Genomic DNA, 26,251 nt, shown 5'->3' on the forward strand with positions numbered 1-26,251 from the left:
TTTACTCATTAATTCCACAGCGCTTTACAGACATTATCATCATTGTCCCCATTGGGGCTCACAATCTAAATTCCCTATCAGTATGTCTTTGGAATGTGGGACGTATTGCAGCTCATCTAGGATGGCGCATCAATGCGAGCTGTGGAAAGAAGGTTTGCTGTTTCTGTCAGCGTAGTGTCCAGAGGCTGGAGGCGCTACCAGGAGACAGGCCAGTACACCAGGAGATGTGGAGGGGACCGTAGGAGGGCAACAACCCAGCAGCAGGACCACTACCTCCGCCTTTGTGGAAGGAGGAGCACTGCCCGAGCCCTGCAAAATGACCTCCAGCAGGCCACAAATGTGCATATGTCTGCACAAATGGTTAGAAACCGACTCCATGAGGTTGGTCTGAGGGCCGACGTCCACAGATGGGGGTTGTGCTCACTGCCCAACACCGTGCAGGATGCTTGCAATTTGCCACAGAACACCAGGATTGGCAAATTTGCCACTGGTGCCCTGTGCGCTTCACAGATGAAAGCAGGTTCACACCGAGCACATGTGACAGACGTGACAGAGTCTGGAGATGCCATGGAGAGCGATCTGCTGCCTGCAACATCCTTCAGCATGACCGGTTTGGCAGTGGCTCAGTAATGGTGTGGGGTGGCATTTCTCTGGAGGTCCACACAGCCCTCCATGTGCTCGCCAGAGGTAACCTGACTGCCATTAGGTTCCAAAATGAGATCCTCAGACCGCTTGTGAGACCATATGCTGGTGCGGTTGGCCCTGGGTTCCTCCTAATGCAGGACAATACCAGACCTCAGGTGGCTGGAGTGTGTTAGCAGTTCCAACAAGATGAAGGTATTGAAGCTATGGACTGGCTTGCCCATTCCCCAGACCTGAATCCGATTGAGCACATCTGGGACATCATGTCTCGCTCCGTCCACCAATGTCACATTGCACCACAGACTGTCCAGGAGTTGGTGGATGCATTAGTCCAGGTCTGGGAGGAGATCCCTCAGGAGACCATCCGCAGCCTTATCAGGAGCATGCCCAGGCATTGTACAGTAGGGAGATCATACAGACATGTGGAGACCACACACAATACTGAGCATCTTTTCCTTGTCATGAGGCATTTCCACTGAAGTTGGATCAGCCAGTAATTTGATTTTCCTCTTTGATTTTGAGTATCATTCCAAATCCAGACCTCCATGGAATATTCATTTTGATTTACATCGATAATTGTTATGTTTTATTGTTCTGAACACATTCCACTATGCAATGAATAAAAATTTGCAACTGGAATATTTCATTCAGAGATATCTAGGATGTGGTATTTTAGTGTTCCCTTTAATTTTTTGAGCAGTGTAGTTGTGGCTCTAAGAAAATGATAACATGAAACATTTTATATTTTTTAAGAGTTTTTTTTATTTAAAAGAAGCAAAAGTAATGACAACTATATAAATTTAGCATTACTGTAATACCAACCCAAAAAAGAAATTTAACATTTCATTTTTACAACACAATAAATATTCTAAAAACAATTCTCCAATTAGATTTTTTTCTTTCTCTTTTTTTTGTGTTCGTTCTGTATATTCTAAGATCTAAGAAAAAAAATAAAGCAAATATTATTGTTGTCAAGACTTTTGCCATCCCCCATCTTTATCACTACTTTCCTCATTGTCACCGCTCTCAGTAACATATAATCAAGGAGTTCATGAAAATAGATTGCTCTCACAGTTGTCACAGACTAATGTATTCATATAAAATCTCTGCTTACAGCCGTGCTCAGACATTTTTACTAGCTGTGAGCACTGTTATCAAAAGTTGGCAACAGTTTTTTTTCTGCCAAATATGTCACTTCAAAGGCTCCTTCAAAGATGCCAAATACTTTTGAAAAACTTTGGATGGTTGTAGTTGTAACGCTCTGCAGGGCTGACATTTCAGAAGTGCAGAGATAGCTTGGAAAGGGTAACACTTTAGAATAATGTTGCTTGTAGAAATGACAATGCGATCATTTGGTAATGTACATAGAAAAGCCTGGTAGAGTAGAAAGCAATTTATACATTAGGCTGATCTCCTATCTAAGCAAGAGTCCTTTTCTGCAGTTTCTTTGAGCACTGCAGGCAAAAGTACTTTTTTGAGAGGTCTTTGTAATGAGGGTCTGAGGGGAAGAGGTCACAGGGACAAGGTAGCTAGTGTCTGACCATTAATGATGGCTGGTTTAATGTCTAAGTGTAAGATGCAGGAATTCAAGCAGCAAATTGCTGGTCACAGGGGAGATGAGATAAATCCGCTCACTATGTGCCACTGAAGATGATTGATTTTTAACGGCTCCTGATTAAATGCTTTAAATGCTGAAAAATGTCTACCCTCTGCTGTGTAATAATTTTCATTATTAATGCCGCTCGTTAAAGGATAAGCGGAATAGAAAGAAGGGCTGGACTGGGAGTGGAGAAATTAGGCTTTTGAAAAATAGTCATTGAGCAACGGTGGTGAATAGAGAATTCGACAAAAAGAATGGAATGAAATGAATATGTATTAATTTCTGCACCTTTCAGGTTGGCAGCTAAAATGTGTTAGATGTGATACATCTTATCTGTGTCTGATGAATACAGGAAAAGTATCTATCCCAGGAAAATAGAAGGGAAACAAAATAATAAAGATAATAATTTTTTTAAATTATTTTTTCTTTTGTGTGATTGTCATTTTGTCCTACAATGTCTCGGCTAACATTAAGGTCCATATTTCAACAGCGTTTGTGAGCGAAAAGCAGAAATGGTTCCAAACCACAGAACAGGAAAGAATTGTTCATTTTTTTTTCCTCTATAGCCTCTACTCCTGTTTTTGGTTTAAAAATACTGATATAAAACACCAATATAATACTGAAATGTAAATAATCTTACGCCAGCTTGGTACTGTACATAAGGAGAACCATTTCTCCATAAAGGCATCGTTCGAAGTTAAACTACATTTCAATCTAAATCCTGGGACACAGGGCAAGCAGGCACAGCTTGGTACACTGGCAGGCAGGCACGGCTTGAAGACACAGGGCAGGCAGACACGGCTTGGAGACCCTGGACAGGCGGGCACGGCTGGGAGACACAGGACAGGCGGGTACGGCTTGGAGACACAGGACAGGCAGGCACGGCTTGGAGACACAGTACAGGCGAGCACGGCTTGAGACACAGGACAGACGGGCACGGCTTGAGACACAGGACAGGCGGGCACAGCTTGAGACACAGGACAGACTGGCGTGGTATAAGAAGGGACAGGTAAGGACCTGTTCACACAGCAGGTGTAGGCAGGAAGGAGTGGTGTATGTTGGAACAGGATTTGGACCTGTTCACACAGGAGGTGTAGGCAGGAAGGAGTGGTGTATGTTGGAACAGGATTTGGACCTGTTCACACAGGAAGTGCAGGTACGGATATAGGCTGGAGTGTGGAGTAGGCAGAGCCGCAGGGGTGCGGAGCAGGCTGGGCTGCAAGGGGGCCGGGCAGGCAGAGCGGCAAGGGCGCCGTGCAGGCAGAGCGGCAAGGGAGCCGTGCAGGGAGATCGGCAAGGGAGCCGTGCAGGCAGAGCGGCAAGGGAGCCGTGCAAGCAGAGTGGCAAGGGAGCCATGCAGGCAGAGCGGCAAGGGAGCCGTGCAGGCAGAACGGCAAGGGAGCCGTGCAGGCAGAGCAGCAAGGGAGCCGTGCAGGCAGAGCGGCAAGGGAGCCGGGCAGGCAGAGCGGCAAGGGAGCCGTGCAGGCAGAGCGGCAAGGGAGCCATGCAGGCAGAGCGGCAAGGGAGCCGTGCAGGCAGAGCGGCTAGGGAGCCAAGCACGCAGAGCGGCTAAGGAGCCGAACAGACAGAGCGGCTAGGGAGCCAAGCAGGCAGAGCTGCTAAGGAGCCGAACAGGCAGAGCGGCTAGGGAGCCGAACAGGCAGAGCGGCTAGGGAGCCGAATAGGCAGAGCGGCTAAGGAGCCGAACAGGCAGAGCGGCTAAGTAGCCGAACAGGCAGAGCGGCTAAGGAGCCGAACAGGCAGAAGAGCGGCTAAGGAGCCGAGCAGGCAGAGCTGCGAGGGTGCAGATGCACAGACAGAGCTGCAAGGGTGCAGATGCACAGACAGGGAGGACACAAGGAAAGACACAGCAGGGAAGGAAGCCACAGACAAGGAGAAAGGGAGACTAAGGTAGGACAGAGTACAGACAAGGTACTGGAACCAAGACTCAAGGACCAGGATATTCAGCCTCCTGGCAGGCGGACAGAGAAGTACTAGGCAAGGTACCAAGACACAGGAATATGCAATAAGAGCCTTCAGAGAAGGCAAGACATAGGACAGGGCCTGGCTAACTCAGCAGCAAGGAGCTAACTGAGTTTAGACATTGCACAGGCAATGTTTCAGTGGGTGTGGCGGAACTAAATATTCAAGGGCTCTAGGTGATTGGTCAGGGACAGATTAGACAGGTGCGCCCTGACTGCATAAGAACCAGAGAGTTCTGGCGCTGCCCCCCTATACACATAGCCAGGAAACATACAGAAGAGCAGAGGCACAGAGCACAGGGCTGGCAATAGACAGAATTCACAGCATGACCCGGAGCAGTGAGTAAGTTGATGTGCGGGGGATGGGAGGCCATGCAGTGACGCCAGCAGGGTTGTTACAGCGTCATCAGAGCAGGGGGCAGAGGCTGCAGTCACTGTCACGGCTTTTGCCCCCTCCCTGAAACAAAGCATCATCAGGGCAGAGGCTGCAGTCACTGTCACAGCTCTTGCCCCCTCCCTGAAACAAAGCATCATCGGGGCAGAGGCTGCAGTCACTGTCACAGCTCTTGCCTCTTCCCTGAAACAAAGCACCATCAGGGGCAGAAGCTGCAGTCACTGTCACATCTCTTGCCCCCTCCCTGAAACAAAGCATTATCAGGGGCAAAGACTACAGTTACTGTCACATCTCTTGCCCCCTCCCTGAAACAAAGCATCATCGGGGCAAAGGCTGGAGTCACTGTCACAACTCTTGCCCCCTCCCTAAAACAAAGCATCATTAGGGGGCAGAGGCCCTGTTTCAGGGGCTGGGCTAGTCCTTGCTCCGTCCCTGTGCAAGGTGCAATCTGCACAGTGAACAGCGTCTGCTCTTGTCGATTCAGAACGATAATATATCAGCCACCAGCAGAGCATGTAATCAGAATATCTGGCATGCAGGAGACTATTGCCACCACCAATAGTGATGGTATCCTGCATGCCAGATATTTTGACCTTGCTCTGTTGCTGACTGATAATCACTGATCTGAGACAACAACAGAGCAGACGCTGTCACAGTGCAGATCACACAGCTCGCAGGGAGGGACACAGTAGGGATGAGCACAACCCCTAAAACGAGCATCACTGATGACGTTTCGTTTCAGGGAAAGGGCAGGGGCTGTGACAGTGACCGCAGCCTTTGCCCCCTGCTTTGATGATCCTTCATTTGAGTATCCCAGCATGCATAGGTATTTAGAATGAAATTTAGTTTGACTTTGAACCTCTCCTTTAAATTCCTTGTCAGAGGGCTGTTATCTAGCCAAATCAGATATCCTGGTTTGCCCTCAGGATGTGCAAACAGCCCAGAAACACCTTTCTGCAAATGGAGTTTCTAGTTTTATTTCTTTATCCTACGTCATGTGGCAAGTTACAGGCATCATGGATGAAATGTACCAATACAAGTCTACCGGACTGTGAAAATCACGGACAGCATATGGATGGTGTCGGTGCACAATCTGTGTGCTGTCTGTGATTAACATTGCAATGTATAGGAGGTGTTCTAATTTATCCCTATGTGAAAATCACTTTTGAAAAACTGATGGTAAAAACTGACACAATACCAAAACACAGATGACACTCAGACCATTTTGTTGCGCATGTGAACAGACACGGATGTCTGATTGAGGATTTAGGGCTCATTCAGATGTCTATGCATATTGTTATGAGCACGGACCGCTAATGCACGGACTAGTCACACATCTGCCAACCACAGTATGACAGCTTCATCTATTGTATAAGTCTGTTGTGCTAAGATCAGGCGACACTCTACCAGTCTGTGTATTGCAGTTGGGGATAATCCCTTGGTCTGATGATGGTATAAAGCGGGTGTTTCTAACTCCTTTCTTTCTCTTTTTCGAACTGCTCTCAGCTGAATTATAACCCTGGACCACATCAAAGTTGAAAATGAAGAGAAACAAGGAGCCTATAAATACAAAACATTGCAAAATTTGAATAAAGCTGAATTGCAAAAATCCTCCAAATAAATGCATTTAAAAGGGTTGACCACTTCTTGGACAACCTTGTTCAGATTGAGAATGGGTTGTTCTAGTAGTAGACAACCCCTGCAGATAAAAAAAATGTCCTGAGAGGTGGCAACCCCTTTAAGTCAAATATATTTGTGTTAAAACTAGCATCTAACTGTTAAAATAAAACTTCCTAAATAAAAGTTCTTTATTTTCCCTTAGGGCGCATAGAAAACTGAGCAGCTCAGGTTCACCTCCTCCAAAAAAAAGAAAGAAGAAGAAATCTGGACATAAAAGAAGCCGGTGAGTCGATTTGCTATCCATCTCCCAGTGCTTGCTATGTGTCTGTACTTAATCAGACTAACCTGCTGGGCCAGAGCCACCAGGAGAAGCTAATGATAAATTGGCAACATTTAGAAGCTATTACAGCTCTTCTGCAATGCAGTAGCCGGATTCTTTCTAATTAGTTTTCTAGATGAATGGCAAGATTCTATCTGTGGACATGAATAAATAGTGCATAGGGATGTCTGTCAATAAATAGTATTAAGCACTCATTCTGCCATGAAATTTAAAGCAATAGGTGACGATCAATGCTTGTTCAGTTTTGACCCATCAGAAAACTGTACAGGTTTATTTCAGAATATTAAGAATCCTCTGAAAGTGTAAATGTAATGTCAACATTTCTGAAGTTGGTGATGTTAGGTCACTGCTGTTTCACAGCTCAGATATTTAATATCTGAGTATGGACCTTGATGTCCAGACAGGCCTCAGGTCTCCTGATTAGAACTAAACGGCCTCATATATACGGTACCTATGAAGCACCTGAGTTCAGGTCTGGAGACCTGTGGTCAGTCTTGACACTGCGGTCCTTACTCGGATCTTACAAGTTGTAGTTTTGAATCCCCTTAAAGTGGTCAGTATACAGTCTGAAAACCCTTTCAATGCACTCTAAGCTAACTGCCATTAATTTAAAGGTGGGATGATCTGTTTTCTGCCCAATCTGAAATGAGACATGGATAGATGTTTCTACTTACTTGGTGGAAGATTTGTCAAAGAATGTGGGCTATTCTGAATGAGAGGTCACATGAATGATGTCTATGTCAACTGTGTGTTGAATGGTCCCTCTGGCTTGCAGCAGCCTCTGAAGAAGGAAGCAGTAAGCCTCCAAAACGCGTAGGATTGGTTCTTGGTCCTGTCAGTATTTTCAGCCGATCACGTGATTCATCACGTGATAGTGACGTCACGCAAGTTCCTGCACTTTGCCGGCTTTTTTCATATCTCCCGCCGCTGGTTCCGCTTTTTACTGGTGGCACATTATCGGAGATTAGGGCTATTGCTACTGGCCGGAGCATCGCCCGCTATATACCACCTGACTACATCTGAGGTGAACACGATTTATTCTTATTACCTTTTGCCTGCCACTTTCTAACATCAATGTAACTACTGCCATTGAGGAACGCACCATTATTCCAGCATGCAGAAGCATGGTAGGAGAAAATATCTCCGTTTGATGAACTCTCCATTATTAACGCATTATTGGCATTGAGGAACGCGCCATTACTTCTGCATATAGTAGTAAGGTAAGAGAAACATCGACGTACGCTGAACTCTTAATACCGCATGTGGTACGAACAGTAACTTGGATGGTCAGTCAAATGGTTTCCTTGCAGTGAGAGACCTATTGTTGCTGGCATTATTTTCATAAATCCTGAGGAGATTTAATTGTTTTGACATCACTTTGTTAATTGTTGCAGTAAGAGATTTATTTAGATCGGTGTTATCTTTATAAACCTCTAGGAGAGAGTATTGTTCTTTGAGATCATTTGGTCAAAATTTTTTAAGGGCATTTATCAAATTATGGTTCGTTATTGATCTTTTAGGAGTGATAAATTCAATTCAAGTGGGTTATACTAGCGCAATTATTTTTATATAATTTTTAGATGATTCTACTTACCTGGTTGAAGATTTGTCAAAGAATGTGGGCTATTCTGAATGAGAGGTCACATGAATGATGTCTATGTCAACTGTGTGTTGAATGGTCCCTCTGGCTTGCAGCAGCCTCTCCTCATGCCCAATGTCAAGTGGAAGAGGGTAGCACTGCAAAATCACTTTAAATGCTTTTATGGCCATCATGGCAGCTCAGTGGTTAGCACTGCAGCCTTGCAGCAGTGGGGTCGTGGGTTGAAATTCCACCAAGGGCAACATGTGTAAGAAGTTTGTATTTTCTCTCTGCGTTTGCGTGGGTTTCCTCTGGGTTCTCCGGTTTCCTCCAACATTTCAAAGGTAAACTGATAGTGAATTTAGATTGTGGCCCCATTGCGGACAGCGATGACAATATCTGTAAAGCACTATAAATATGATGGCTCTATATAAGTATACATAATAAATTCTTTACCTAATCTTTTATCAGATTGTCTAAAAAAAGAGAACAGGTGTTGCAATTTTTCCAAGAAACAGCACCACTCTTGTCATTTAGTTGCATCAAGTTTTCCCGCTGACCTTCATTGACTTGAATTAGGAATGAGCTGTGATACCAACCACAGCCATTGGACAAGAATGGTACTGTTTCTCTAAAGTAAAAAGTAGACCATTATATTCTAATCCCGGATAGCCCTGCCATGGGTGCACGTGTATATAGCAACTAAGGCCGGGGTCACACTTGTGAGTGCAATGCGAGAAACTCACGCAAGTCTCTCGCCTCAATACCCGGCACTGCCGTCGGCAGTTCGGACCGGACCATTCAGCTGCATAGAAATGCATGCAGCCGCACACTCCGGTCCTGTGTGCCGGTGGCAGTGCCCGGTATTGAGGCGAGAGACTCAAGCGAGTTTCTCGCATTGCACTCACAAGTGTGACCCCGGCCTAATGTAGAGCTTCTATCACTATGGTGGACCTGACCTGTTTGTTCTGTATTAAATTAAAAATAACAGTTCTAGCCCACTTCCAATTGTCAATATTTTGGTCAGTTTTTTGTATCAGTATTAGGGTACATTCACATGATCACGATCAGTATTTGTAAGCCAAAACCAGGAGTGGAACAGTCAGAGGAAAAGTATAATAGAAACATGTCACCACTTCTGTATTTATCACCCACTACTGGTTTTGGCTGACATTAAATACTGAGGTAAAATACTGACCAAATACTGAGGTAAATTACTGTCCAAATACTGAACGTGTTAACGAAGCCTTAGTTGAGCATAAATATTCCACAATGTCATGGAATAGAGACGAACAGAATGCCCGGCCACGGATGCTATCTGCAGTAGTTTGGACTGTCCTGGTCTGGCTGCCACGGAGGACCAGAATGGATGCCAGACCTGGGTAACGCAAATCTTTTTGCTTAGGCCTCTTTCACACTTCCGTTTTTGACCATCAGTCAAAATTTGCCAGGTTTTGAAAAAAACGGATCCGCCATTTTTTTTTGCGGATCCGTTTTTTTCCCCATTGAGTTGCATTACTGGCGGATCTTGTCGGATGGCCATCCGTTGGATCCGTTTTTGTGAGGATCCGCCAAAATTTTTTCATCCGCCGGCATGCTTGGACGGACCATGCAACTTTTTTTTGTTGTTGGATCCGCATTTTCCATTGCGCATGCCCGGAGACAGGAAGTCAGGGAGAAAATTAACCCTGAAATCCTTTCTGGCGGACGAAAAATATTCTCTCTCTCTCTCTCCTTCCCGGCCAGCGGTTCCTTTAAAATTCTTCATTCTGCGGATCCGTCACAAAGCGATTCCTGTGCCATCCGTTCACATCAGTTACAAACGGATCCGCTTTTCCACCTTTTTGGCGGATTTTAACTGACACAAAAAACTGAAGTGTGAAAGAGACCTTAATTGTATGCTTCCGTATTTTGGATCAATCCTTGGTTTTGGCTTGCATACAATGATGCAAACAAAGTACTGCTGTGATAAAGATGGTATGCTCTATCATATTTTCATCCTTTGCAAAAAAGAGCCATATAAATACATCCTTATAGCAAGATGTCATTTATGTAAATGCAATGTGTGAATAGGTGTTCTTAAATTGCCATATACTAATGCTATACCGCTGGCTGCTGTGGTTAAACTCTATGGAAAAAAATGGCCGTAATTGGGTTTCTAAAGATTTATTTTTATACTAGAGTAGTAGCTGGGGATTATTATTCCAGGACGGGGTCATCATTGTCTTGTGCTTATCACAGAGTATTTATTAGCAATTCCCAGTCTAAGTATAGCTGAGTACTCGATCACTTTAATTTAATTTATTGGAATTCTTCCACAGATATCCGGATTTAGCACTAACCAACATTTTTTTAAATGACTAAAGCACTTGGCATTTGTCTGCCACAGTATCTTATGTTCTAGCATCCATCTAACAAGACTGTAATGCAGGGTATGAGCTCATGCTGCAGTCATTACAGATCACTGGACAGAGAGGAGCTCGCTGATCCAATACCCCTGCTGCCATAGACGTGAACATAACACAATATTAATATTTACTGGAGCATTATTCATGGCTAAACTACAAGCATTTTGGAAGTATCTAATCAATGCTGTAGACAATCTAACATTCAATCCTTTTGCATGCACTATAGGTCGTACAATGTATAAAGTACAATCTTTGGATGCTCTTCTAATTGAAATAATAAAGGATGTTTGTATCCTTGGTTAGGCGTAGACTGCATGATATACTAATATTAATTGCAAGCGTTCTGTTTGTATGTTAGGCTACTAATGAAATCATAGGAATGTTTAAAGGGAACCATCTCTGTTGACCTGTCTGTGTTAGTCAATGCAATAAATGAAGCTTTTGGAAGCACCTTCTTGTTAGAACAGTATTTTGTGCTGTTCCTATGTTAATCCTCCTGGAAAGTTATTAATATATTGACGACTGGGCATTACCATTCCCTTGTCAATTGGGCTTTGCGTTGGAGAATTCACCTATACCTAATATTGCGCACTTTTATCCAGGCACGTACTCCAATCAGATATGACATTAACGCTGCCTGCTTATTATTGCCTTCATTGGACCTTGTAGTAGAAGGTAACCAGGGCATACTAGTAATACCCTACAGGGCTGGGAGATGCTTTCACCTTGTCATCAAACCATCACTTTGTTAAAGCTGCTTAGATTCTTACACATGATCATTCCACATACTCCCGACATATGAAGATCTGACTATTCTCTTGCTGCATATTAGATCACAACCATTAATATGTGCTTGTAAGGAGATGAGCGGGTATGGTGGCTGGAGGAAGCGCAAAGCTTTGTGATATCGCTGGCAGACTCTTGCACCCATTCAGACTCCCGCACATGGTGGGTCTCTCCTGCCACATGTATCTGCAGCACTGTGGAACCTTACCATTACTTACATCACCTCTCAGTGGCATTTATCAACTGATAACTGTATTGGTGAGATTATGTTTTTATTATTAATGCCTTAAATGTAGACAACTTAAAATTATAATAAATGTGCCAAATGTATCACAGTGTAACTTACCAAGAAAAATAAGCGCAAGATATAGTGCACACAGAGCAAATGTTGTATAGAACAAGGCTTTATTACAAACAACAATGCCAGACAGACAGAAAATCACGATTTAAAAATAGTTAAAACCATGTGTGGAGCGACATGCAAGACAATGAAAGGCAGATGAGTGAAAAATATGTACCAGCTACAAAAATGTATAAAGAGCAGTCAATGTCATAACAAATAATAATATAACAACTCCAATAAGCAATGAATGGATTCACAGGAAGAGTGATAAAAATTACTCATGGCCATAAATCATGGCACTGAATGGCACCATTTAAATATAGAGATTGAGATAATAATAAATCAAATGTCCAAATCACATGCCCTAAATGGAAAAAGGGGCACTCTCCCTGAGGACCGAATCATGCATCAGCACCATACAATTGTTATATGCAATAATAAATACATACCATATAATCAAGTAAACATGGACTAAAAAGAGGAGCAGTGCATCAGTAGCCCAATTATCAATATTCCCACATATATGTACAGTATAACTTATCAAAAGGGCAAATATGAGCCAATAGAACAATAACGTATACATGGGCCACTCAATTGAACTACCCCCTATAAAAGTCCCAAGATAGACTGCACAGATATAAAAACATAATTACACCATGCCCTCTCTCCCCAGCACTTGTCGCTGACTACAAGCAGCTTCATCAGGGGTAGTCATCATGGCGTAAGTCTGGGCCCTATTTATACAGACAAGTGCACTTACTCATCACTCAGTAAACGCCGACACATTTGCAGTCAAATGTATCACAGTATTATAATTTAGTAATGTGCTATGATTTGTTATCTTATGAATGCTTCGTCTGCTATGTTATGTAAAAAAAGAACATACAGATAGCATACAAATGACCATACAAATGACCATACAAATGACCATACAAATGACCATACAAATGACCATACAAATGACCATACAAATGAAAAGTCATTCATCTTTTTCTGGATGAAATTTTTTTTGTTATAGATTCTTGGGAACTTAGCCTATGACAGTAAGGGTGTGCGCACACGCTGCGGATTCTGCTGTGGATACGCAGTGGATTTGGCCGCTGCGGATCTGCAGCAGTTTCTGCTGCGTTGTACAGTACCTTTATACCCTATGGAAAAAAAAACCCGCTGTGCAGACGCTGCGGAATTTTCCGCGTGGATTTGCTGCGGTTTCAAAACCGCAGAAAGAATTGACATGTCAATTCTTTCTTCGGATTCCGCTGCGGTTTGCCATCTCCTCCATTGGGGAGATGAAAAACCGCAGGGCAAAACCGCAGGCCAATCCACAGGTAAAACCGCAGGTCTTTTGACCTGCATTTACCTGCGGATTTTACAAAATCTGCGCGGCCAAATCCGCAGAGCATTCCGCAGCGTGTGCACGTACCCTTAGACTGTGTAACTACCAAGCTCATTGCCCCCTGCGAGTAAAGTTTTTTAAAATAAACAATATTACAAATTTTCAATAAACACAAGTTGGTAAATTACATGTGAGCGAAACGGCATCATTTTTGTTGGAATAATGTAACCAAAAATGTGTGGCAAATTAGCTTTTTTTAGTTCTGGTATCAGTCATGGAAGGTATTTCATATAATCTAAATTGAAGATAAAAGACAGAAAGAAAATCATAAATATGTCTTTTTAAGTCCTCTACAAAATGGGCTGCTTTTAGTTTGCTTTCTGAGAATTTTATGTAGTTTAATACTTACCTACAGACGCATGGTGTGAATTATTTTTTACTACCTCTTTAATAGCAGCATGGTCATGAATCATATCATTGCTCTCAAAAGTCAGCCACTATAGTGCCAATAAAAAGAATTCATCCCACTTGGATTTTTTCTTGTTTTATTGTATAAGCACATCTAATCACATTGGAGATAAAGGAATATTTCACTTAAAAAGTGCTTTAACTTGCTTAAAGTATACATCATTTGTGTTGCATTTGCTACTAACACTGAAAAATAATTAACGAAAACTTATATTGAATGTGTGGATGATAAATGTAGACCTGTAAGACATAGTGGTTTAAAAACGGTTACCTGGGATTAGAAAATCATAGGCCTGATTCAACATTTGTGTTTTTTTAAATTTATTTTCTTTTTTGTTTTGTAGTGTTTGTGGTCTTTTTCTGGGTTTAATTCTTCAAAATGGGGCACACAGGTTGATGAAATTTAGGCAAAATTAACTTTTTTGTTTGTCTACTTTTTTGCATCTTTTTAGAGCAAAACCTTTCCTAATCCTTTAAAATGTGTTTTTATTTGCTCCATAATAAGATGAATTAGGTTAACACATCACAACCCCATTGCCGATTAAAAAACAACAGACAAATCCAAGTTAAGATAACTTAAAAAGGGGGCTGCGCCTGGCTGCATGGGTGCTGTGGGCCAGTTAGGTCTCTCCTCTTGCTGATGCCTGGTAGGTCAGAGACCCACTGAGAGGTTCACTATGATGTGGCAGTGGGCTTATTCATTCTAATTAAAATTCTAACTAAGAACCTTGTATTCAGTTTTAGAAATTTGATCATTCTATAGGTCAATGTATAAGAGTAAAAGTTAAATAGTAAAAGTCATTAGGTCAATTTCTAATATTTGGTTATGCAGTCACTGTCTTTTACTACAGTTATAGCTTGAAAGAAAAACGCAAAATAAATAATGAATACGACGCAAATATAAAAGTCACTTTTAAAATCATTTCTATTCCATTAAAAAAGGCACAAAGACAATGATGAATTGGGGCCATAGCCTTCCAAAAATAGTGTCATACTTGTTCTGTAGCTGTGTGTGGTACTGTATCTCAGCCCCATTTATTTTAATTATGCTGAGCTGCAATACCAGAAGCAATGCGTGGAAAGCCGTGATTCTGTGTCTAGAAGAAAGCAGACATTGCTTCCTAATTATCCACAACGCTTTCACTTTTTTTGCATCTCTACCACCTATTCTATTAATTAGATTTGCTGTTTTTGTCAGACTTACGAAATCCCATCTCTATACCGAAAAGAATGATGTAAGGTTCAAATACACATTGATAGATATGGTGCACAACCTGGTCTTAGGGAGAAATCCCTAACTCATATTTCATGTCATCCACTGCAATTTTTCTCAAATGGTGGCTCAGTGGTTAGCACTGTTGCAGCTCTGAGGTCCTTAGTTCACATTCCACCAATGACAACATCTGAAAGGAGTTTGTGTGGTCTCCCCGTGTTTGCGTGGGTTTCCTCCGGGTTCTCCGGTTTCCTCCCATACTCTAAAGACATACTGATAGGGAATCTAGATTGTGAGCCCCAATGGAGACAGTGCCGATAATGCTTATAAAATGCTATGGAATTAATGGCACTATATAAGTGAGAAAAATAAATAAATAAATATTGAGTCTTCTCAATTTACCTCCTACCAGACTATCATAGGCGTCTCATACACAGAAAACTATCTTCAAAGGAGAGTACAGAAGGAATTGTAGTATTTTAAAATAGGAAGTATGACAGGTGACTTGAGGTAAGACTAATAACACCCAAAGCACCTCCAGTCTTTTAGCTGTCATTTTCTGTCAGGTAATGATGGTGGTAAAACTGGTACTTAGCAGCAGAGATATGTGATGTGTTTGTAGGAATGTAATGGCTTATTGTTGATAATGTAAGTCTACAATGTGTATTGTGAAGTCTGTTTATTTGTATGTCTCATCAATGGGATGGGGCTGATTTGTCACCTAATGGCACTTGCACCTTTAGTCTGCTGAATGTAACTGGGAATAAATCTGTTCTTGTTCCTAGGTGCGATAGTTCATCCCCAGTTCGGAAAGAAAAAAAGAAGAAAAGTGGCAAAAAGCACAAAAGGGACAGGTAATATGAGAGTAAAATTGTTTACTAGTTGACACCAATAATTAGCTGAGACTGTGCCATTGTAACATTAAGTGGTGACTGCATACACTGCGTAGTAATTACTCGTTGTGAGATTATTATGGTCCTTTACTTTCACCATTATATAATCATGTCAGTTGAAAGGAATTTTATAATTATGAGTACAACAAAGTGGTGTAATTGATGGCAAAATAACAGGCCAGTTTCACTTAGCTGGTGCTCCGTAATAAGAAGAACAGCATGTGCCCAGCCCTTCTGTCATTGTCATTTTATTGGCATCACCATGGTCCATTTTATTGAATTCCTGTACTTTAGAAACTTTTAAACAAAAAGCTACAGAATTACACTAATTGATTTTTTTTGCCCTCCAAACTGTGATATTGGGCAGTATTATTATCAAATCTCTAAATATGCTTATCTATACAATAACAGTAATTTTCTGGATTTTATTTTTGTTCTATCTCTCAATGTTAAAATTGACCTACTCTTAAAATTATAGACTGTTCATGTCTTTTTCAGTGGGTACACTTACAAAATCAGCAAGGATCAGTAAAGTATCCACTGTTTCCACAATTAATTTGAGTGCTGCCTATTTTTTTCCTTTTGTTAATTTGGCTGTTTGGACACTGCTGAATAGGTTTTGCACCTACTATATTATTTTGGTAGTTCTGCCCTTTTTTCTTGATTTATATATATATATATATATACATATATATAGTGGCATGTAAAAGTTTGTGCACCCCTGGTCAACATTACTGTTATTGTGAACAATTAAGCAAGTTGAAGATAAAATGATCTCTAAAAGGCCTAAAGTTAAAGATGACACATTTCCTTTATATTTTAGGCAAAAAACATATATATTGTCATTTTTTTACATTTTAAATATTACTAAAAGGATAATGGGCAGATGCAAAAGTTTGGGCACCCTTGGAGATTTGTGTGCTCAGATTACTTTGACCAATGTTTCAGACCTTAATTAGACTGTTAGGGTTATGGCTTGTTCACCATCATCGTTAGGAAGGGCCAGGTGATGCAAATTTCCCAGCTTTATAAAAACCCAGCCTCCTCTAACCTTGTGCCTGAAACAGCAGCCATGGGTTCTTCTAAGCAGCTGTCTAGCACGCTATAAATATTGGAAACCCTCTAAGCAAGAGAAGGCTGTAAGAAGATAGCAAAGCTTTTTCAAATTTCCCTTCCCTCAGTTCAAAATGTAATTAAGAAATGGCAGTTAAGAGGAACAGTAGAGTTCAAGATAAGTCCTGAAAGACCAAGCCAAGTTTCAGTGAGATCTGCTCATAGGATTGCTATAAAAGGTAAATCAAAACCCCTGCTTGACTGCAAAAGAGCTTCAGAAAGTGCTGGAGTTCATGGGTTCAAATCCCACCAAGGATAACATCTGCAAGCAGTTTGTATGTTCTCCCCGTGTTTGTGTGGGTTTCCTCTGGGTTCTCTGGTTTCCTCCCACATTCCAAAGACATACTGATATGGAATTTAGATTGTGAGCCCCATCAGGGACAGCGATAATGTGTGCAAAACTGTAAAGCGCTGTGGAATTTGTTAGCGCTATATAAAAATAAAGATTATTATTATTACTGTTCAGAGAGACCTGCACAAATATGGCCTTCATGAAAAACTTCTCCTGTGTCCTCACCATAAAATTCAGTGGCAGAAGTATGCAAAAGAACATCTAAACATGCCTGATGCATTTTGGAAACAAGTCCTGTGGACCAATGAGGTTAATGTAGAACTTTTTAGCCACAATGATCAAAGGATAATGTCTGTAAAGCACTGTGGAAGTAATGGCGCTATATACATGAGTAAAATAAATAAAATAAAAAAAGGTATGTTTGAAGAAAAAAAGGGCACAGAATTTTAGGAAAAGAACATCCATTAAGCAAGGGCTGGATCAATTATGCTTTGTGGTTGTGTCGCAGCCCATGGCACTGGGAACATTTCACGGGTCGAGGGAAGAACAATTTCTTGATGCAAGCATAACACCTTCAGTAAAAACGCTGAAGTTGAAAAAAGGATGGCTTCTACAAATGGATAATAATCCTAAACACACGTCAAATTCCACAATAGACTACCTAAAAAGGCACAAGCTGAAGGATTTACAATGGCCCTCACAGTCCCCTGATCTGAACTCAATTGAAAATCTGTGGCTGCATCTCAAAATAGCAGTGCATACAAGATGTCCCAGGTAGAGGGTGCTACTAGGTGCTAACCATGCAGGATATCCAAACGTTTGCGTCGGCCCATTTTCATTTTTGTAATTTTTAAAATATAAAAAATTACAATATATATTCTTTTTTCTGCCTAAAATACAAAGGAAATGTGTCATATTTAAATTTAGCCCATTTGAAACTTAATAATGATGAATTTATAAAAAAAGTAGCCCTTTTAGAGATCAATATTCAACTTGCTTAACTGTGCACAATATCACAATAACACTAATTTTGACCGGGGGTGCCCAAACTTTTACATGCCACTGTATGTATATATGTATATATACATTTGAATATATATATATATATATATATACTGTATATACTGGAGTATAAGCCGAGGCCCCTAATTTTGCCATGGAAAACTGGGTAAGCTTAATGACTCGAGTATAAGCCGGGTATACATTGTCCCCTCATGCCTGTCCTGCTCTATGTGGCTCTCCCCCTCCCAGTATACGTGCTCGGCTCCCCCTTTTATGTATGGCTCAGCTCCCTGTCCTCCCCTGTGCCCCCCGTACTCCTCCGTGCTGCACCCATCCTCTGTGCTTCCAATGCCCTCTGTGCAGCCCCCGTCCTCCTCCGTGCTGCCACCATCCTCCATGCTGCCCCTTCCTCCTCCATGCTTCCAATGCCCTCTGTGCAGCCCCCATCCTCCTCCATGCTGCCACCGTCCTCCTCCGTGCTGCATCCATCCCCCATGCTTCCAATGCCCTCTGTGCAGCCCCTGTCCGCCTCCATGCTTCCCCTGTCCTTCCCCAGTCCTCCCCCATGCTGACCCCATCCTCCCCTGTGCTGCCCCCGTCCTCCCCCGTGCTGCCCCGTCCTCCTCCCTCATACTCACCCTGCTGTGCCGTCCCTGCATCCTCCGTTGTACGTTTCCACGCCCATAGGCGTCCATATTCATGACCTTAATGAGCGGTACCATGTGACCAATGAAGGCAGGAAGAAGCTGTCAGCGCTGGGTCAAGAAGGATGCAGGGGACGTTCAGCGAGGCACGGGAGGGGTGAGTATGACTTCCCAGCCACCGGCACCTGCCACCGCTCCCCCTCCCCCACTGGTTTCTGCTGAATGACTCGTGTATAAGCCAAGGGGGCATTTTCAGCACAAAAAAAGTGCTGAAAATCTCGGCTTATACACGAGTATATACGGTGTATATATATATTTGAAACTAGAAGTTTACATACACTATATAAAATGACACATAGGAATGTTCTTCTCAATATCTGACATGAAATCAGAATAATCTTTTCATATTTTAAGTCATTTAGGATTACCATAATTATTAATTTTTGCCAAATGCCAGAATAATGAGAGAGAGAGACAATGTTTTTAGGCATTTTTATTACTTACTGCAAAGTCAAACGTTTACATATATTTCATTAGTACTTGGAACCATTGCCCTTAAACTGAATAACTTGGGTCAAATGTTTGGGATATCCTTCCACAAGCTTCTCACAATAGTTGGTCAGAATTTGGGTCCATTCCTCCTGACAAACTGGTGTAACTGATCCGGGTTTGTAGGTCACCTTGCTTGCACCTGCTTTTTAAGCTTTGCCAATAAATTTTCAATAGGATTGAGATCAGGGCTTTGTGATGGCCACTCCAAAACATTGACTTTATCCTTAAGCCACTTTGTAACCATTTTGGCAGGATGCTTTGGGTCATTGTCCATTTGGAAGATCCATTTACACCCAAGCTTTAACAGGTCATGTCTTCAAAAATTAAGGTCTATGTTGCTGTGTGCATTTGCAAACATTAATCTGGCTTTTTTACATTTCTTTTGGAGTAATGCCTTCTTCCTGGCAGAATGGCCTTTCAGCCATGTTAATACAGTACTCGTTTCACTATGGATATTGAAACAATCTTAACAGCTTCCGCCATCATCTTCACAACATCTTTTGCTTTTATGCTTGGGTTGATATGCATATGTCGGAACAAAGCACATTCATGTTTGGGTCACAGAATCTATTTCCTTCCGTAGCGGTATGATGGCTGGACACTCCCATCTGAGCCAGACTTGTGCAAGTCCACAATTCTCTTCCTGATGTATTGGCTGATTTCTAACCATTTGGGCACAAACATGCCCATTTGTGGCCTGCTGGAGGTCATTTTGCAGGGCTCTGGCAGTGCTCCTTCTGTTCCTCCTTGCACAAAGGTGGAGGTAGCGGTCCTGCTGCTGGGTTTTTGCCCTCCTACGGCCCCCTCCACATCTCCTGGTGTACTGGCCTGTCTCCTGGTAGTGCCTCCAGCCTCTGGACACTACACTGACAGACACAGCAAATCTTCTTGCCACAGTTCGCATTGATGTACCATCCTGGATGAGCTGCACTACCTAAGCCACTTATGTTGGTTGTAGAGTCCGTCTCATTCTACGACGAGTGTGAAAGCACAACCAACATTCAAAAGTGACCAAAACATCAGCCAGAAAGCATTGGTACTGAGATGTGGTCTGTGGTCCTCACCAGCAGAACCACTCCTTTATTGAGGGTGTCTTGATAATTGCCAATAATTTCCATCTGTTGTCTATTCAATTTGCACAACAGCATGTGAAATTGATTGTCAATCACTGTTGCTTCCTAAGTGGACAGTTTGATTTCCCAGAAGTTTGATTTACTTGGAGTTATATTCTGTTGTTTAAGTGTTCCCTTTATTTTTTTGAGCAGTGTATTTACAAGAACAATATACAGGTATACAGTCACAAGTGTAGTACAAGGATAGGGTATAGATAGGCTGCAATTACTGTGTTATGTAGTATGTGACCACAGGGAGGCACTGATGGATCACAGGTCCAAATCTTAGTTACGTGGTTCCCTTGGCTGCATCCGCTAACGGGTCCTCCTGCCAGTAGAAAACTAAGTCCAAAATGAGGGACTGCCTTATATCTCCTAGGCTGTTCTCTCCACATTCTCCTGCCACCCCTGGGCTTGGCTGTCTCCCTCCTCCCATGTCTGTGAATAAGATTTTCTGTCTAGAATCGTGGATATCCCATAATTTTGCACCCAAAGCTCTGAATGAGTTGGTTGTGCTGCCACTGTGATCTGCTGGATTTTATCTACTCATAGAGACTAAATATGCCTACTGTATGTAATTCCTGTTAGCTATGCTTTATAACTCCATAATGCAGGGTTCTGGAGGTGGCTAAATAATATGGGAGTGTGGGGAAAGGAATGCCGATTCCGATAATGTGCTCGGCTAGGCTCACAGATATTGCATTCTGTTATAGGTCATTTTCCAGATTTAATACCTCAGAGCCAGCTGTGACTTGTTGTATTATTATTATTATTATTATTTTTTTTTTTATATAGCACCATTAATTCCATGGTGCTGTACATGAGAAGGGGTTACATACAAAGTTATAGATATCGTTTACAGTAAGCAAATTTACAATGACAGACTGGTACAGAGGCGAGAGAGTACCTTGTCCTTGCGGACTTACATTCTACTGGATAATGGGGAAGAGACAGAAGGTCGGGGTTGCAGCAGCTCTGGTGTTGGTGAGGAGGCAGCCCAGGTGGTGGTGAAGTGGCAGAATGGTTATTGCAGGCTGAAAACTTTCCTGAAGAGATGGGTTTTCAGGTTTTGTTTGAAGGATCCGAGGGTGGTGGATAATTAGACGTGTTGAGGCATGGAATTTCAGAGGATGGGGGATATTTGGGAGGATTCTTGGAGGCGGTTGTGTGAGGAACGAATAAGTGTGGAGGAGAGTAGGAGGTCTTTGGAGGATCTAATATTACGTGAGGGAAGATATTGGGAGATTAGTTCAGAGATATAGGGAGGGGACAGGTTGTGGATGGCTTTGTAGGTCAGTGTTAGTAGTTTGAACTGGATTCGTTGGGGAATTGGGAGCCAGTGGAGGCATTTGCAGAGGGAAGAAACAGGGGAGTAGCAAGGAGAGAGGTGGATTAGTCGGGCAGCAGAGTTGAGGACAGACTGGAGGGGTGCAAGAGAGTTAGCAGGAAGGCGACAGAGGAGAGTGTTGCAGTAGTCAAGACGGGAGATGATGAGGGCGTGTGCAAGAGTTTTAGCAGATTGAGGGCTGAGGAAGGGACGGATTCTGGAAATATTTTCGAGTTGGAGGCGACAGGAGGTGGCAAGAGTTTGGACATGCGGTTTGAAGGACAGGGCAGAGTCGAGAGTTACTCCGGGGCAGCGGATTTCTGGTGCAGGAGAGAGCGTGATGCCGTTTATCATAATAGATCAGGTAGGGAAGATACGTGAGATGGAGGAAAGATGATGAGTTTGGTTTTGTCTACATTGAGTTTTGTTGTACCACGGGGTCTCCATGTCTCCATGACAAAAGATCCAACTGGCTGCAGCTGCAAAAAAAGTTTGCACCCTTGTGTTAAGAGCTTCAAAGAGTTTCTTCCTAGCTCTTTTAATTAAAAGAAAACAATGATCCTGTGGAATCCCAATGGTGGGGCACATTTCAGGAAGGGAGAGACTTTTACTTCATCCTTCACAGTCTCTAATTATCTAAGATGTCAAAAAACCTATCAGAAGCTTCCAAACACATCACATCATCATATGGGCAGTCCAGAATTGTTTAAAGGCATAGTAATCTTAGTGTATGTTAACCTTTGACTTTGCAGTAAGCAACAAAAATGCCTTAAAACATTCGCTCACTCTCGTTATTTTGGCATTTGGCAAATGATAATTGACCTAAAACAGGAAATGTTTATTCTGATTTCATGTCAGATATTGAGAAAAACATGCATATGCGTCCTTTTTATATAGTGTATAGAAACTTCTAGTTTCAGCTGTAGATATAATATACAGTATATATACAGTATATATGTATATATATATATATATATATATATTTCCATACATTATGGAAAATAAGTTTTTGATGCACTGCTGATTTTGCAAGTTTTACCACCTGCAAACTACAAAGAATGCAGAGGTACTGTGTGTAATTTTTATTTTAGGTACACTTCAACTGTGAAAGGTAGGATCTAAAAATAAAAATCATAAACTCACATTGTATGATTTTTAAATAATTAAATTGCATTTTAGTTGCATATTTCTGGCTCTCACAAGCCAGTCAGTTTTTCTTTAAAAAATCTTCCTACTCTGCACTCATTACCTTTATTAATTGCACCTGTTTAAATTTGTTACCTGTATAAGAGCCACTTTTCCACGCAATCAGTCACACTCCAACCTCTCCACCATGGCCAAGACTAAAGAGCTGTCCAAGGACACCAGTAACAAAGATGTAGACCTGCACAAGGCTGAGATGGGCTGCTGAACAATAGGCAAACAGCTTGATGAGAAGGCAGCAGCTGTTAGGCCAATTATTAGAAAATGGAACACAAGATGACTGTCAATCTTCCTCTATTTGAGTCTCCATGCAAGATCTCACCTCTTTCAGTAAGGATGATTCTGAGAAAGATCAGGAATCAGCCCTGAACTACATGGGAGGATGAGGTCAATGACCTGAAGAGAGCTGGAACTATAGGCTCAAATATTACTTTTAGTAACACACTATGCCGTCAAGGATTAAAATCCTGCAGGGCACAGAAAGTTTCTCTGCTCACGCCAGCACATGTTCAGGCCCGTTTGAAGTTCACCAATGATCATCTGGATGATCCAGAGGAGGCATGGGAGAAGGTTATGTGGTCAGATGAGACCAAAATAGACCTTTTTATCAACACCATTCGCCGGGTTTGGAGGAATAAAAAGGATGATTGAAACCCCAAGAACACTGTCCCAATCATGATGTATAGTGGGGGAAACTTCATAGTTTGTGGGTGCTCTTCTGCAAAGGGAACAGGATGTCTGCACAGTATTGAAGGGAGGATGGATGGGGTCATGTTTCGCGAGATTATGTCCAACAATCTCCTTATCTCACTAAGAGCATTGAAGAAGAGTCAGGCTGGGTTTTCTAGCATGACAATGCCCAAAAAAACACAGCCAGGGCAACTAAGGAGTAGCTTCGTAAGAAGCATTACTTGGAGTGGCCTAGGCAGTCTCTAGACCTGAACCTGATAGAATATCTTTGGAGGGAACTGAAACTCAATGTTGCCCAGCTACAGCCCTGAAACCTGAAATATCAGGAGAAGATCTGTATGGATGAGTGGGCCAATCTCCCTGTGTGGAAACTTGGTCAAGAACTACTGGAAACCTCTGTAATTGCAAAGAGAGGTTTCTGTGCCAAATATTAAGTTGTTTTTCTATTGTATCAAATACTTATTTCATAGAATAAAATGCAAATTAATTATGTAAAAATCATACAATTTTTTTTTGTTTGTTTTTTTTAAGAGAATGTCTCACAGCTGATGTGTACATGCGATCAAAATTGCAGTCCTCTCCATTCTTTGTAGGTGGGAAAACTTGCAAAGTCGGCATTGTATCATATACTTATTTTCTTCACTGTAAAGATATACATACACATCCATCTACCCATGTGTATACAAATACCTACACAACTCATGCCTCTCCAACACTTACCATTTACACAGTGATACCCGATATGTATAGTTTTTTGTTTTATTTTTTTGGTTTAAAAAATCCAGAAACTTGCAAAAAAAATGGTTTGTGTAACCATTTTCTGAGACCCAAAACTTTTATTTTTCCTTCAGTGGAGTTGTATGAGGATTTATATTTTACATAGCAATGGTATTTCACTGATACCATTGTGAGGTACATTCATTGTTTTCATGGCTTTTTATTGCATTTCTGTGGGAGGTGTATGAAGCAAAATATGGCAATTCTGGTGTTTCAATTGTGTATTCTTTACGGTGTGTATCGCATGATATAAACATTTTTAAATTTTGACATATCTAAGTTTATTTTTACTTTTTTAATGTCGACTTTTAAGGGGTCATAGAGGAGTGATTTAAAGTTTTCAGTTTTTTTATAGTCATTTCCTTTTATTTACTTTTTTGTAGTTTTCTACAGGGATTTGAACTAGCGACTTTCTGGTAACTGATTCTATAAACCTGCACCTGGTTTGTGATATACCTGCAATTCACATGTCACGAAGGGGTCAAAATTGCCTTATAGAAATACTGGCATTGTTATCCATAGCAAGCTATCATAGAGCAACTTTAATTTCTTAAAACTTTTTTTGTAAAAGTGAAAACTACATAGCGCAATAAAGCTTTTTTTTTGCAAAACAAAGTTTTCATAAATGATGCTCATTGTGCCTGAAAACAAAAGTTAGAAGAAGCTACAAAGGAGCAGCTCACCAAATATACTTGGGTGTTCACAAATGGAAGGAGGACCCTACTGCTCCATTGTCAGCTTTAGGCCAGACTTGTTGTTTTTCCATTAACATAAACTTTGTTGAAAGGAAAGATGCTAAAATCGTTATGCCTCGTGCCTCTCATTGAATATAATTGTATAATTCCCTCTTTTAAGTTTCATTGACATTTTTAGGTTTAAAACGTGTATTATGAAATTATTTTTTGGTCTGAATTATATGGATGTATGAAGTGCAAGAAGTAATATAAAAGAATTGAAGGGGCTTCCTACCTACTTACATGCATGGCTTATACAGTTAATCTCTTACAGGTTAAGATCCAAAACATCTTTATCCCACAAATATAAATTATCGAGGTTCACAGCGCCCAGTGTGAAAATGAAAAAAGAGCATCAATTTTGAAAATTGTCTTTAACCCCTTCCCGACATTAGACGTACTGTCCCGTCCACGGTACTCGGGCCCCTCTGACCGGGGACGGGATAGTACGTCTAAGCGATCACAGGCGCCCCCCCGTAGGGAGCGCCGCTGATCGCGGCCAGGTGTCAGCTTATTATCACAGCTGACACCCGGCACTATGTGTCAGGGGTGGTCACGGACAGCCCCCGGCACGTTAACCCCTGGCACACTGCGATCAAACATGATCGCAGTGTACCGGGGGTTTAGGGAAGCATCGGAAGGGAGGGGGCTCCCACCGTGCTTCTCTGCGACCACCACAGCAGCACGATGTGCAGCGCTGCTGCGGGGGCCTCTTCCCTGCAGGTCCCTGGATCCAATATGGCGACGGGGACCTGCAGGGAGGCGGCTTCCTCACTGTCTGCAAAGCGCAGGCATGAGGAAGTATGCTTCAATGCCTGTGACAGATCACTGATCTGTCACAGCGATCTGTGATGTGACAGATCAGCGATATGTCACATGACAGTTATGTCCCCCCTGGGACAGTATAATAAAGTAAAAAAAAAAGTGTAAAAATAATTTAAAAAAAATCGCTAAGTAAATAAAAAAAAAATATTCCCTAATAAATTCATTTTTTGAAAATATAAAAAAACAATAAAAGTACACGTATTTAGTATCGCCACGTCCGTAGCGACCCGCCCGATAAAACTGTCCCATTAGTTAACCCCTTTAGCTAACCCCTTAAAAAATTTAAATAAAAAACAAAGCAAAAAATAATGCTTTATCATCATACCGTCGAACAAAAAGTGCAATAACACGCGATCAAAAAGACGTATATAAATAT

General features: G+C 41.8%; 1 protein-coding gene across 2 annotated transcripts in view; it reads left to right on the plus strand.

Moving 5' to 3' along the window:
• SRRM3 (serine/arginine repetitive matrix 3) overlaps nucleotides 1–26,251 on the plus strand; it is a 713,909-nt gene that overhangs the window by 531,883 nt on the left and 155,775 nt on the right. For both annotated transcript variants that reach the window (XM_073573890.1, XM_073573882.1), the window contains exons 7-8: nucleotides 6,441–6,521; nucleotides 15,497–15,565. In XM_073573890.1, the coding sequence (XP_073429991.1) occupies nucleotides 6,441–6,521; nucleotides 15,497–15,565 (150 nt within the window). The remainder of the gene's footprint in view (nucleotides 1–6,440; nucleotides 6,522–15,496; nucleotides 15,566–26,251) is intronic.

This window comes from Dendrobates tinctorius, unplaced genomic scaffold (genome assembly GCF_039654945.1).
Source record: "Dendrobates tinctorius isolate UK_male_01 unplaced genomic scaffold, ASM3965494v1 ptg000007l, whole genome shotgun sequence".
Lineage (NCBI taxonomy): Eukaryota > Metazoa > Chordata > Amphibia > Anura > Dendrobatidae > Dendrobates > Dendrobates tinctorius.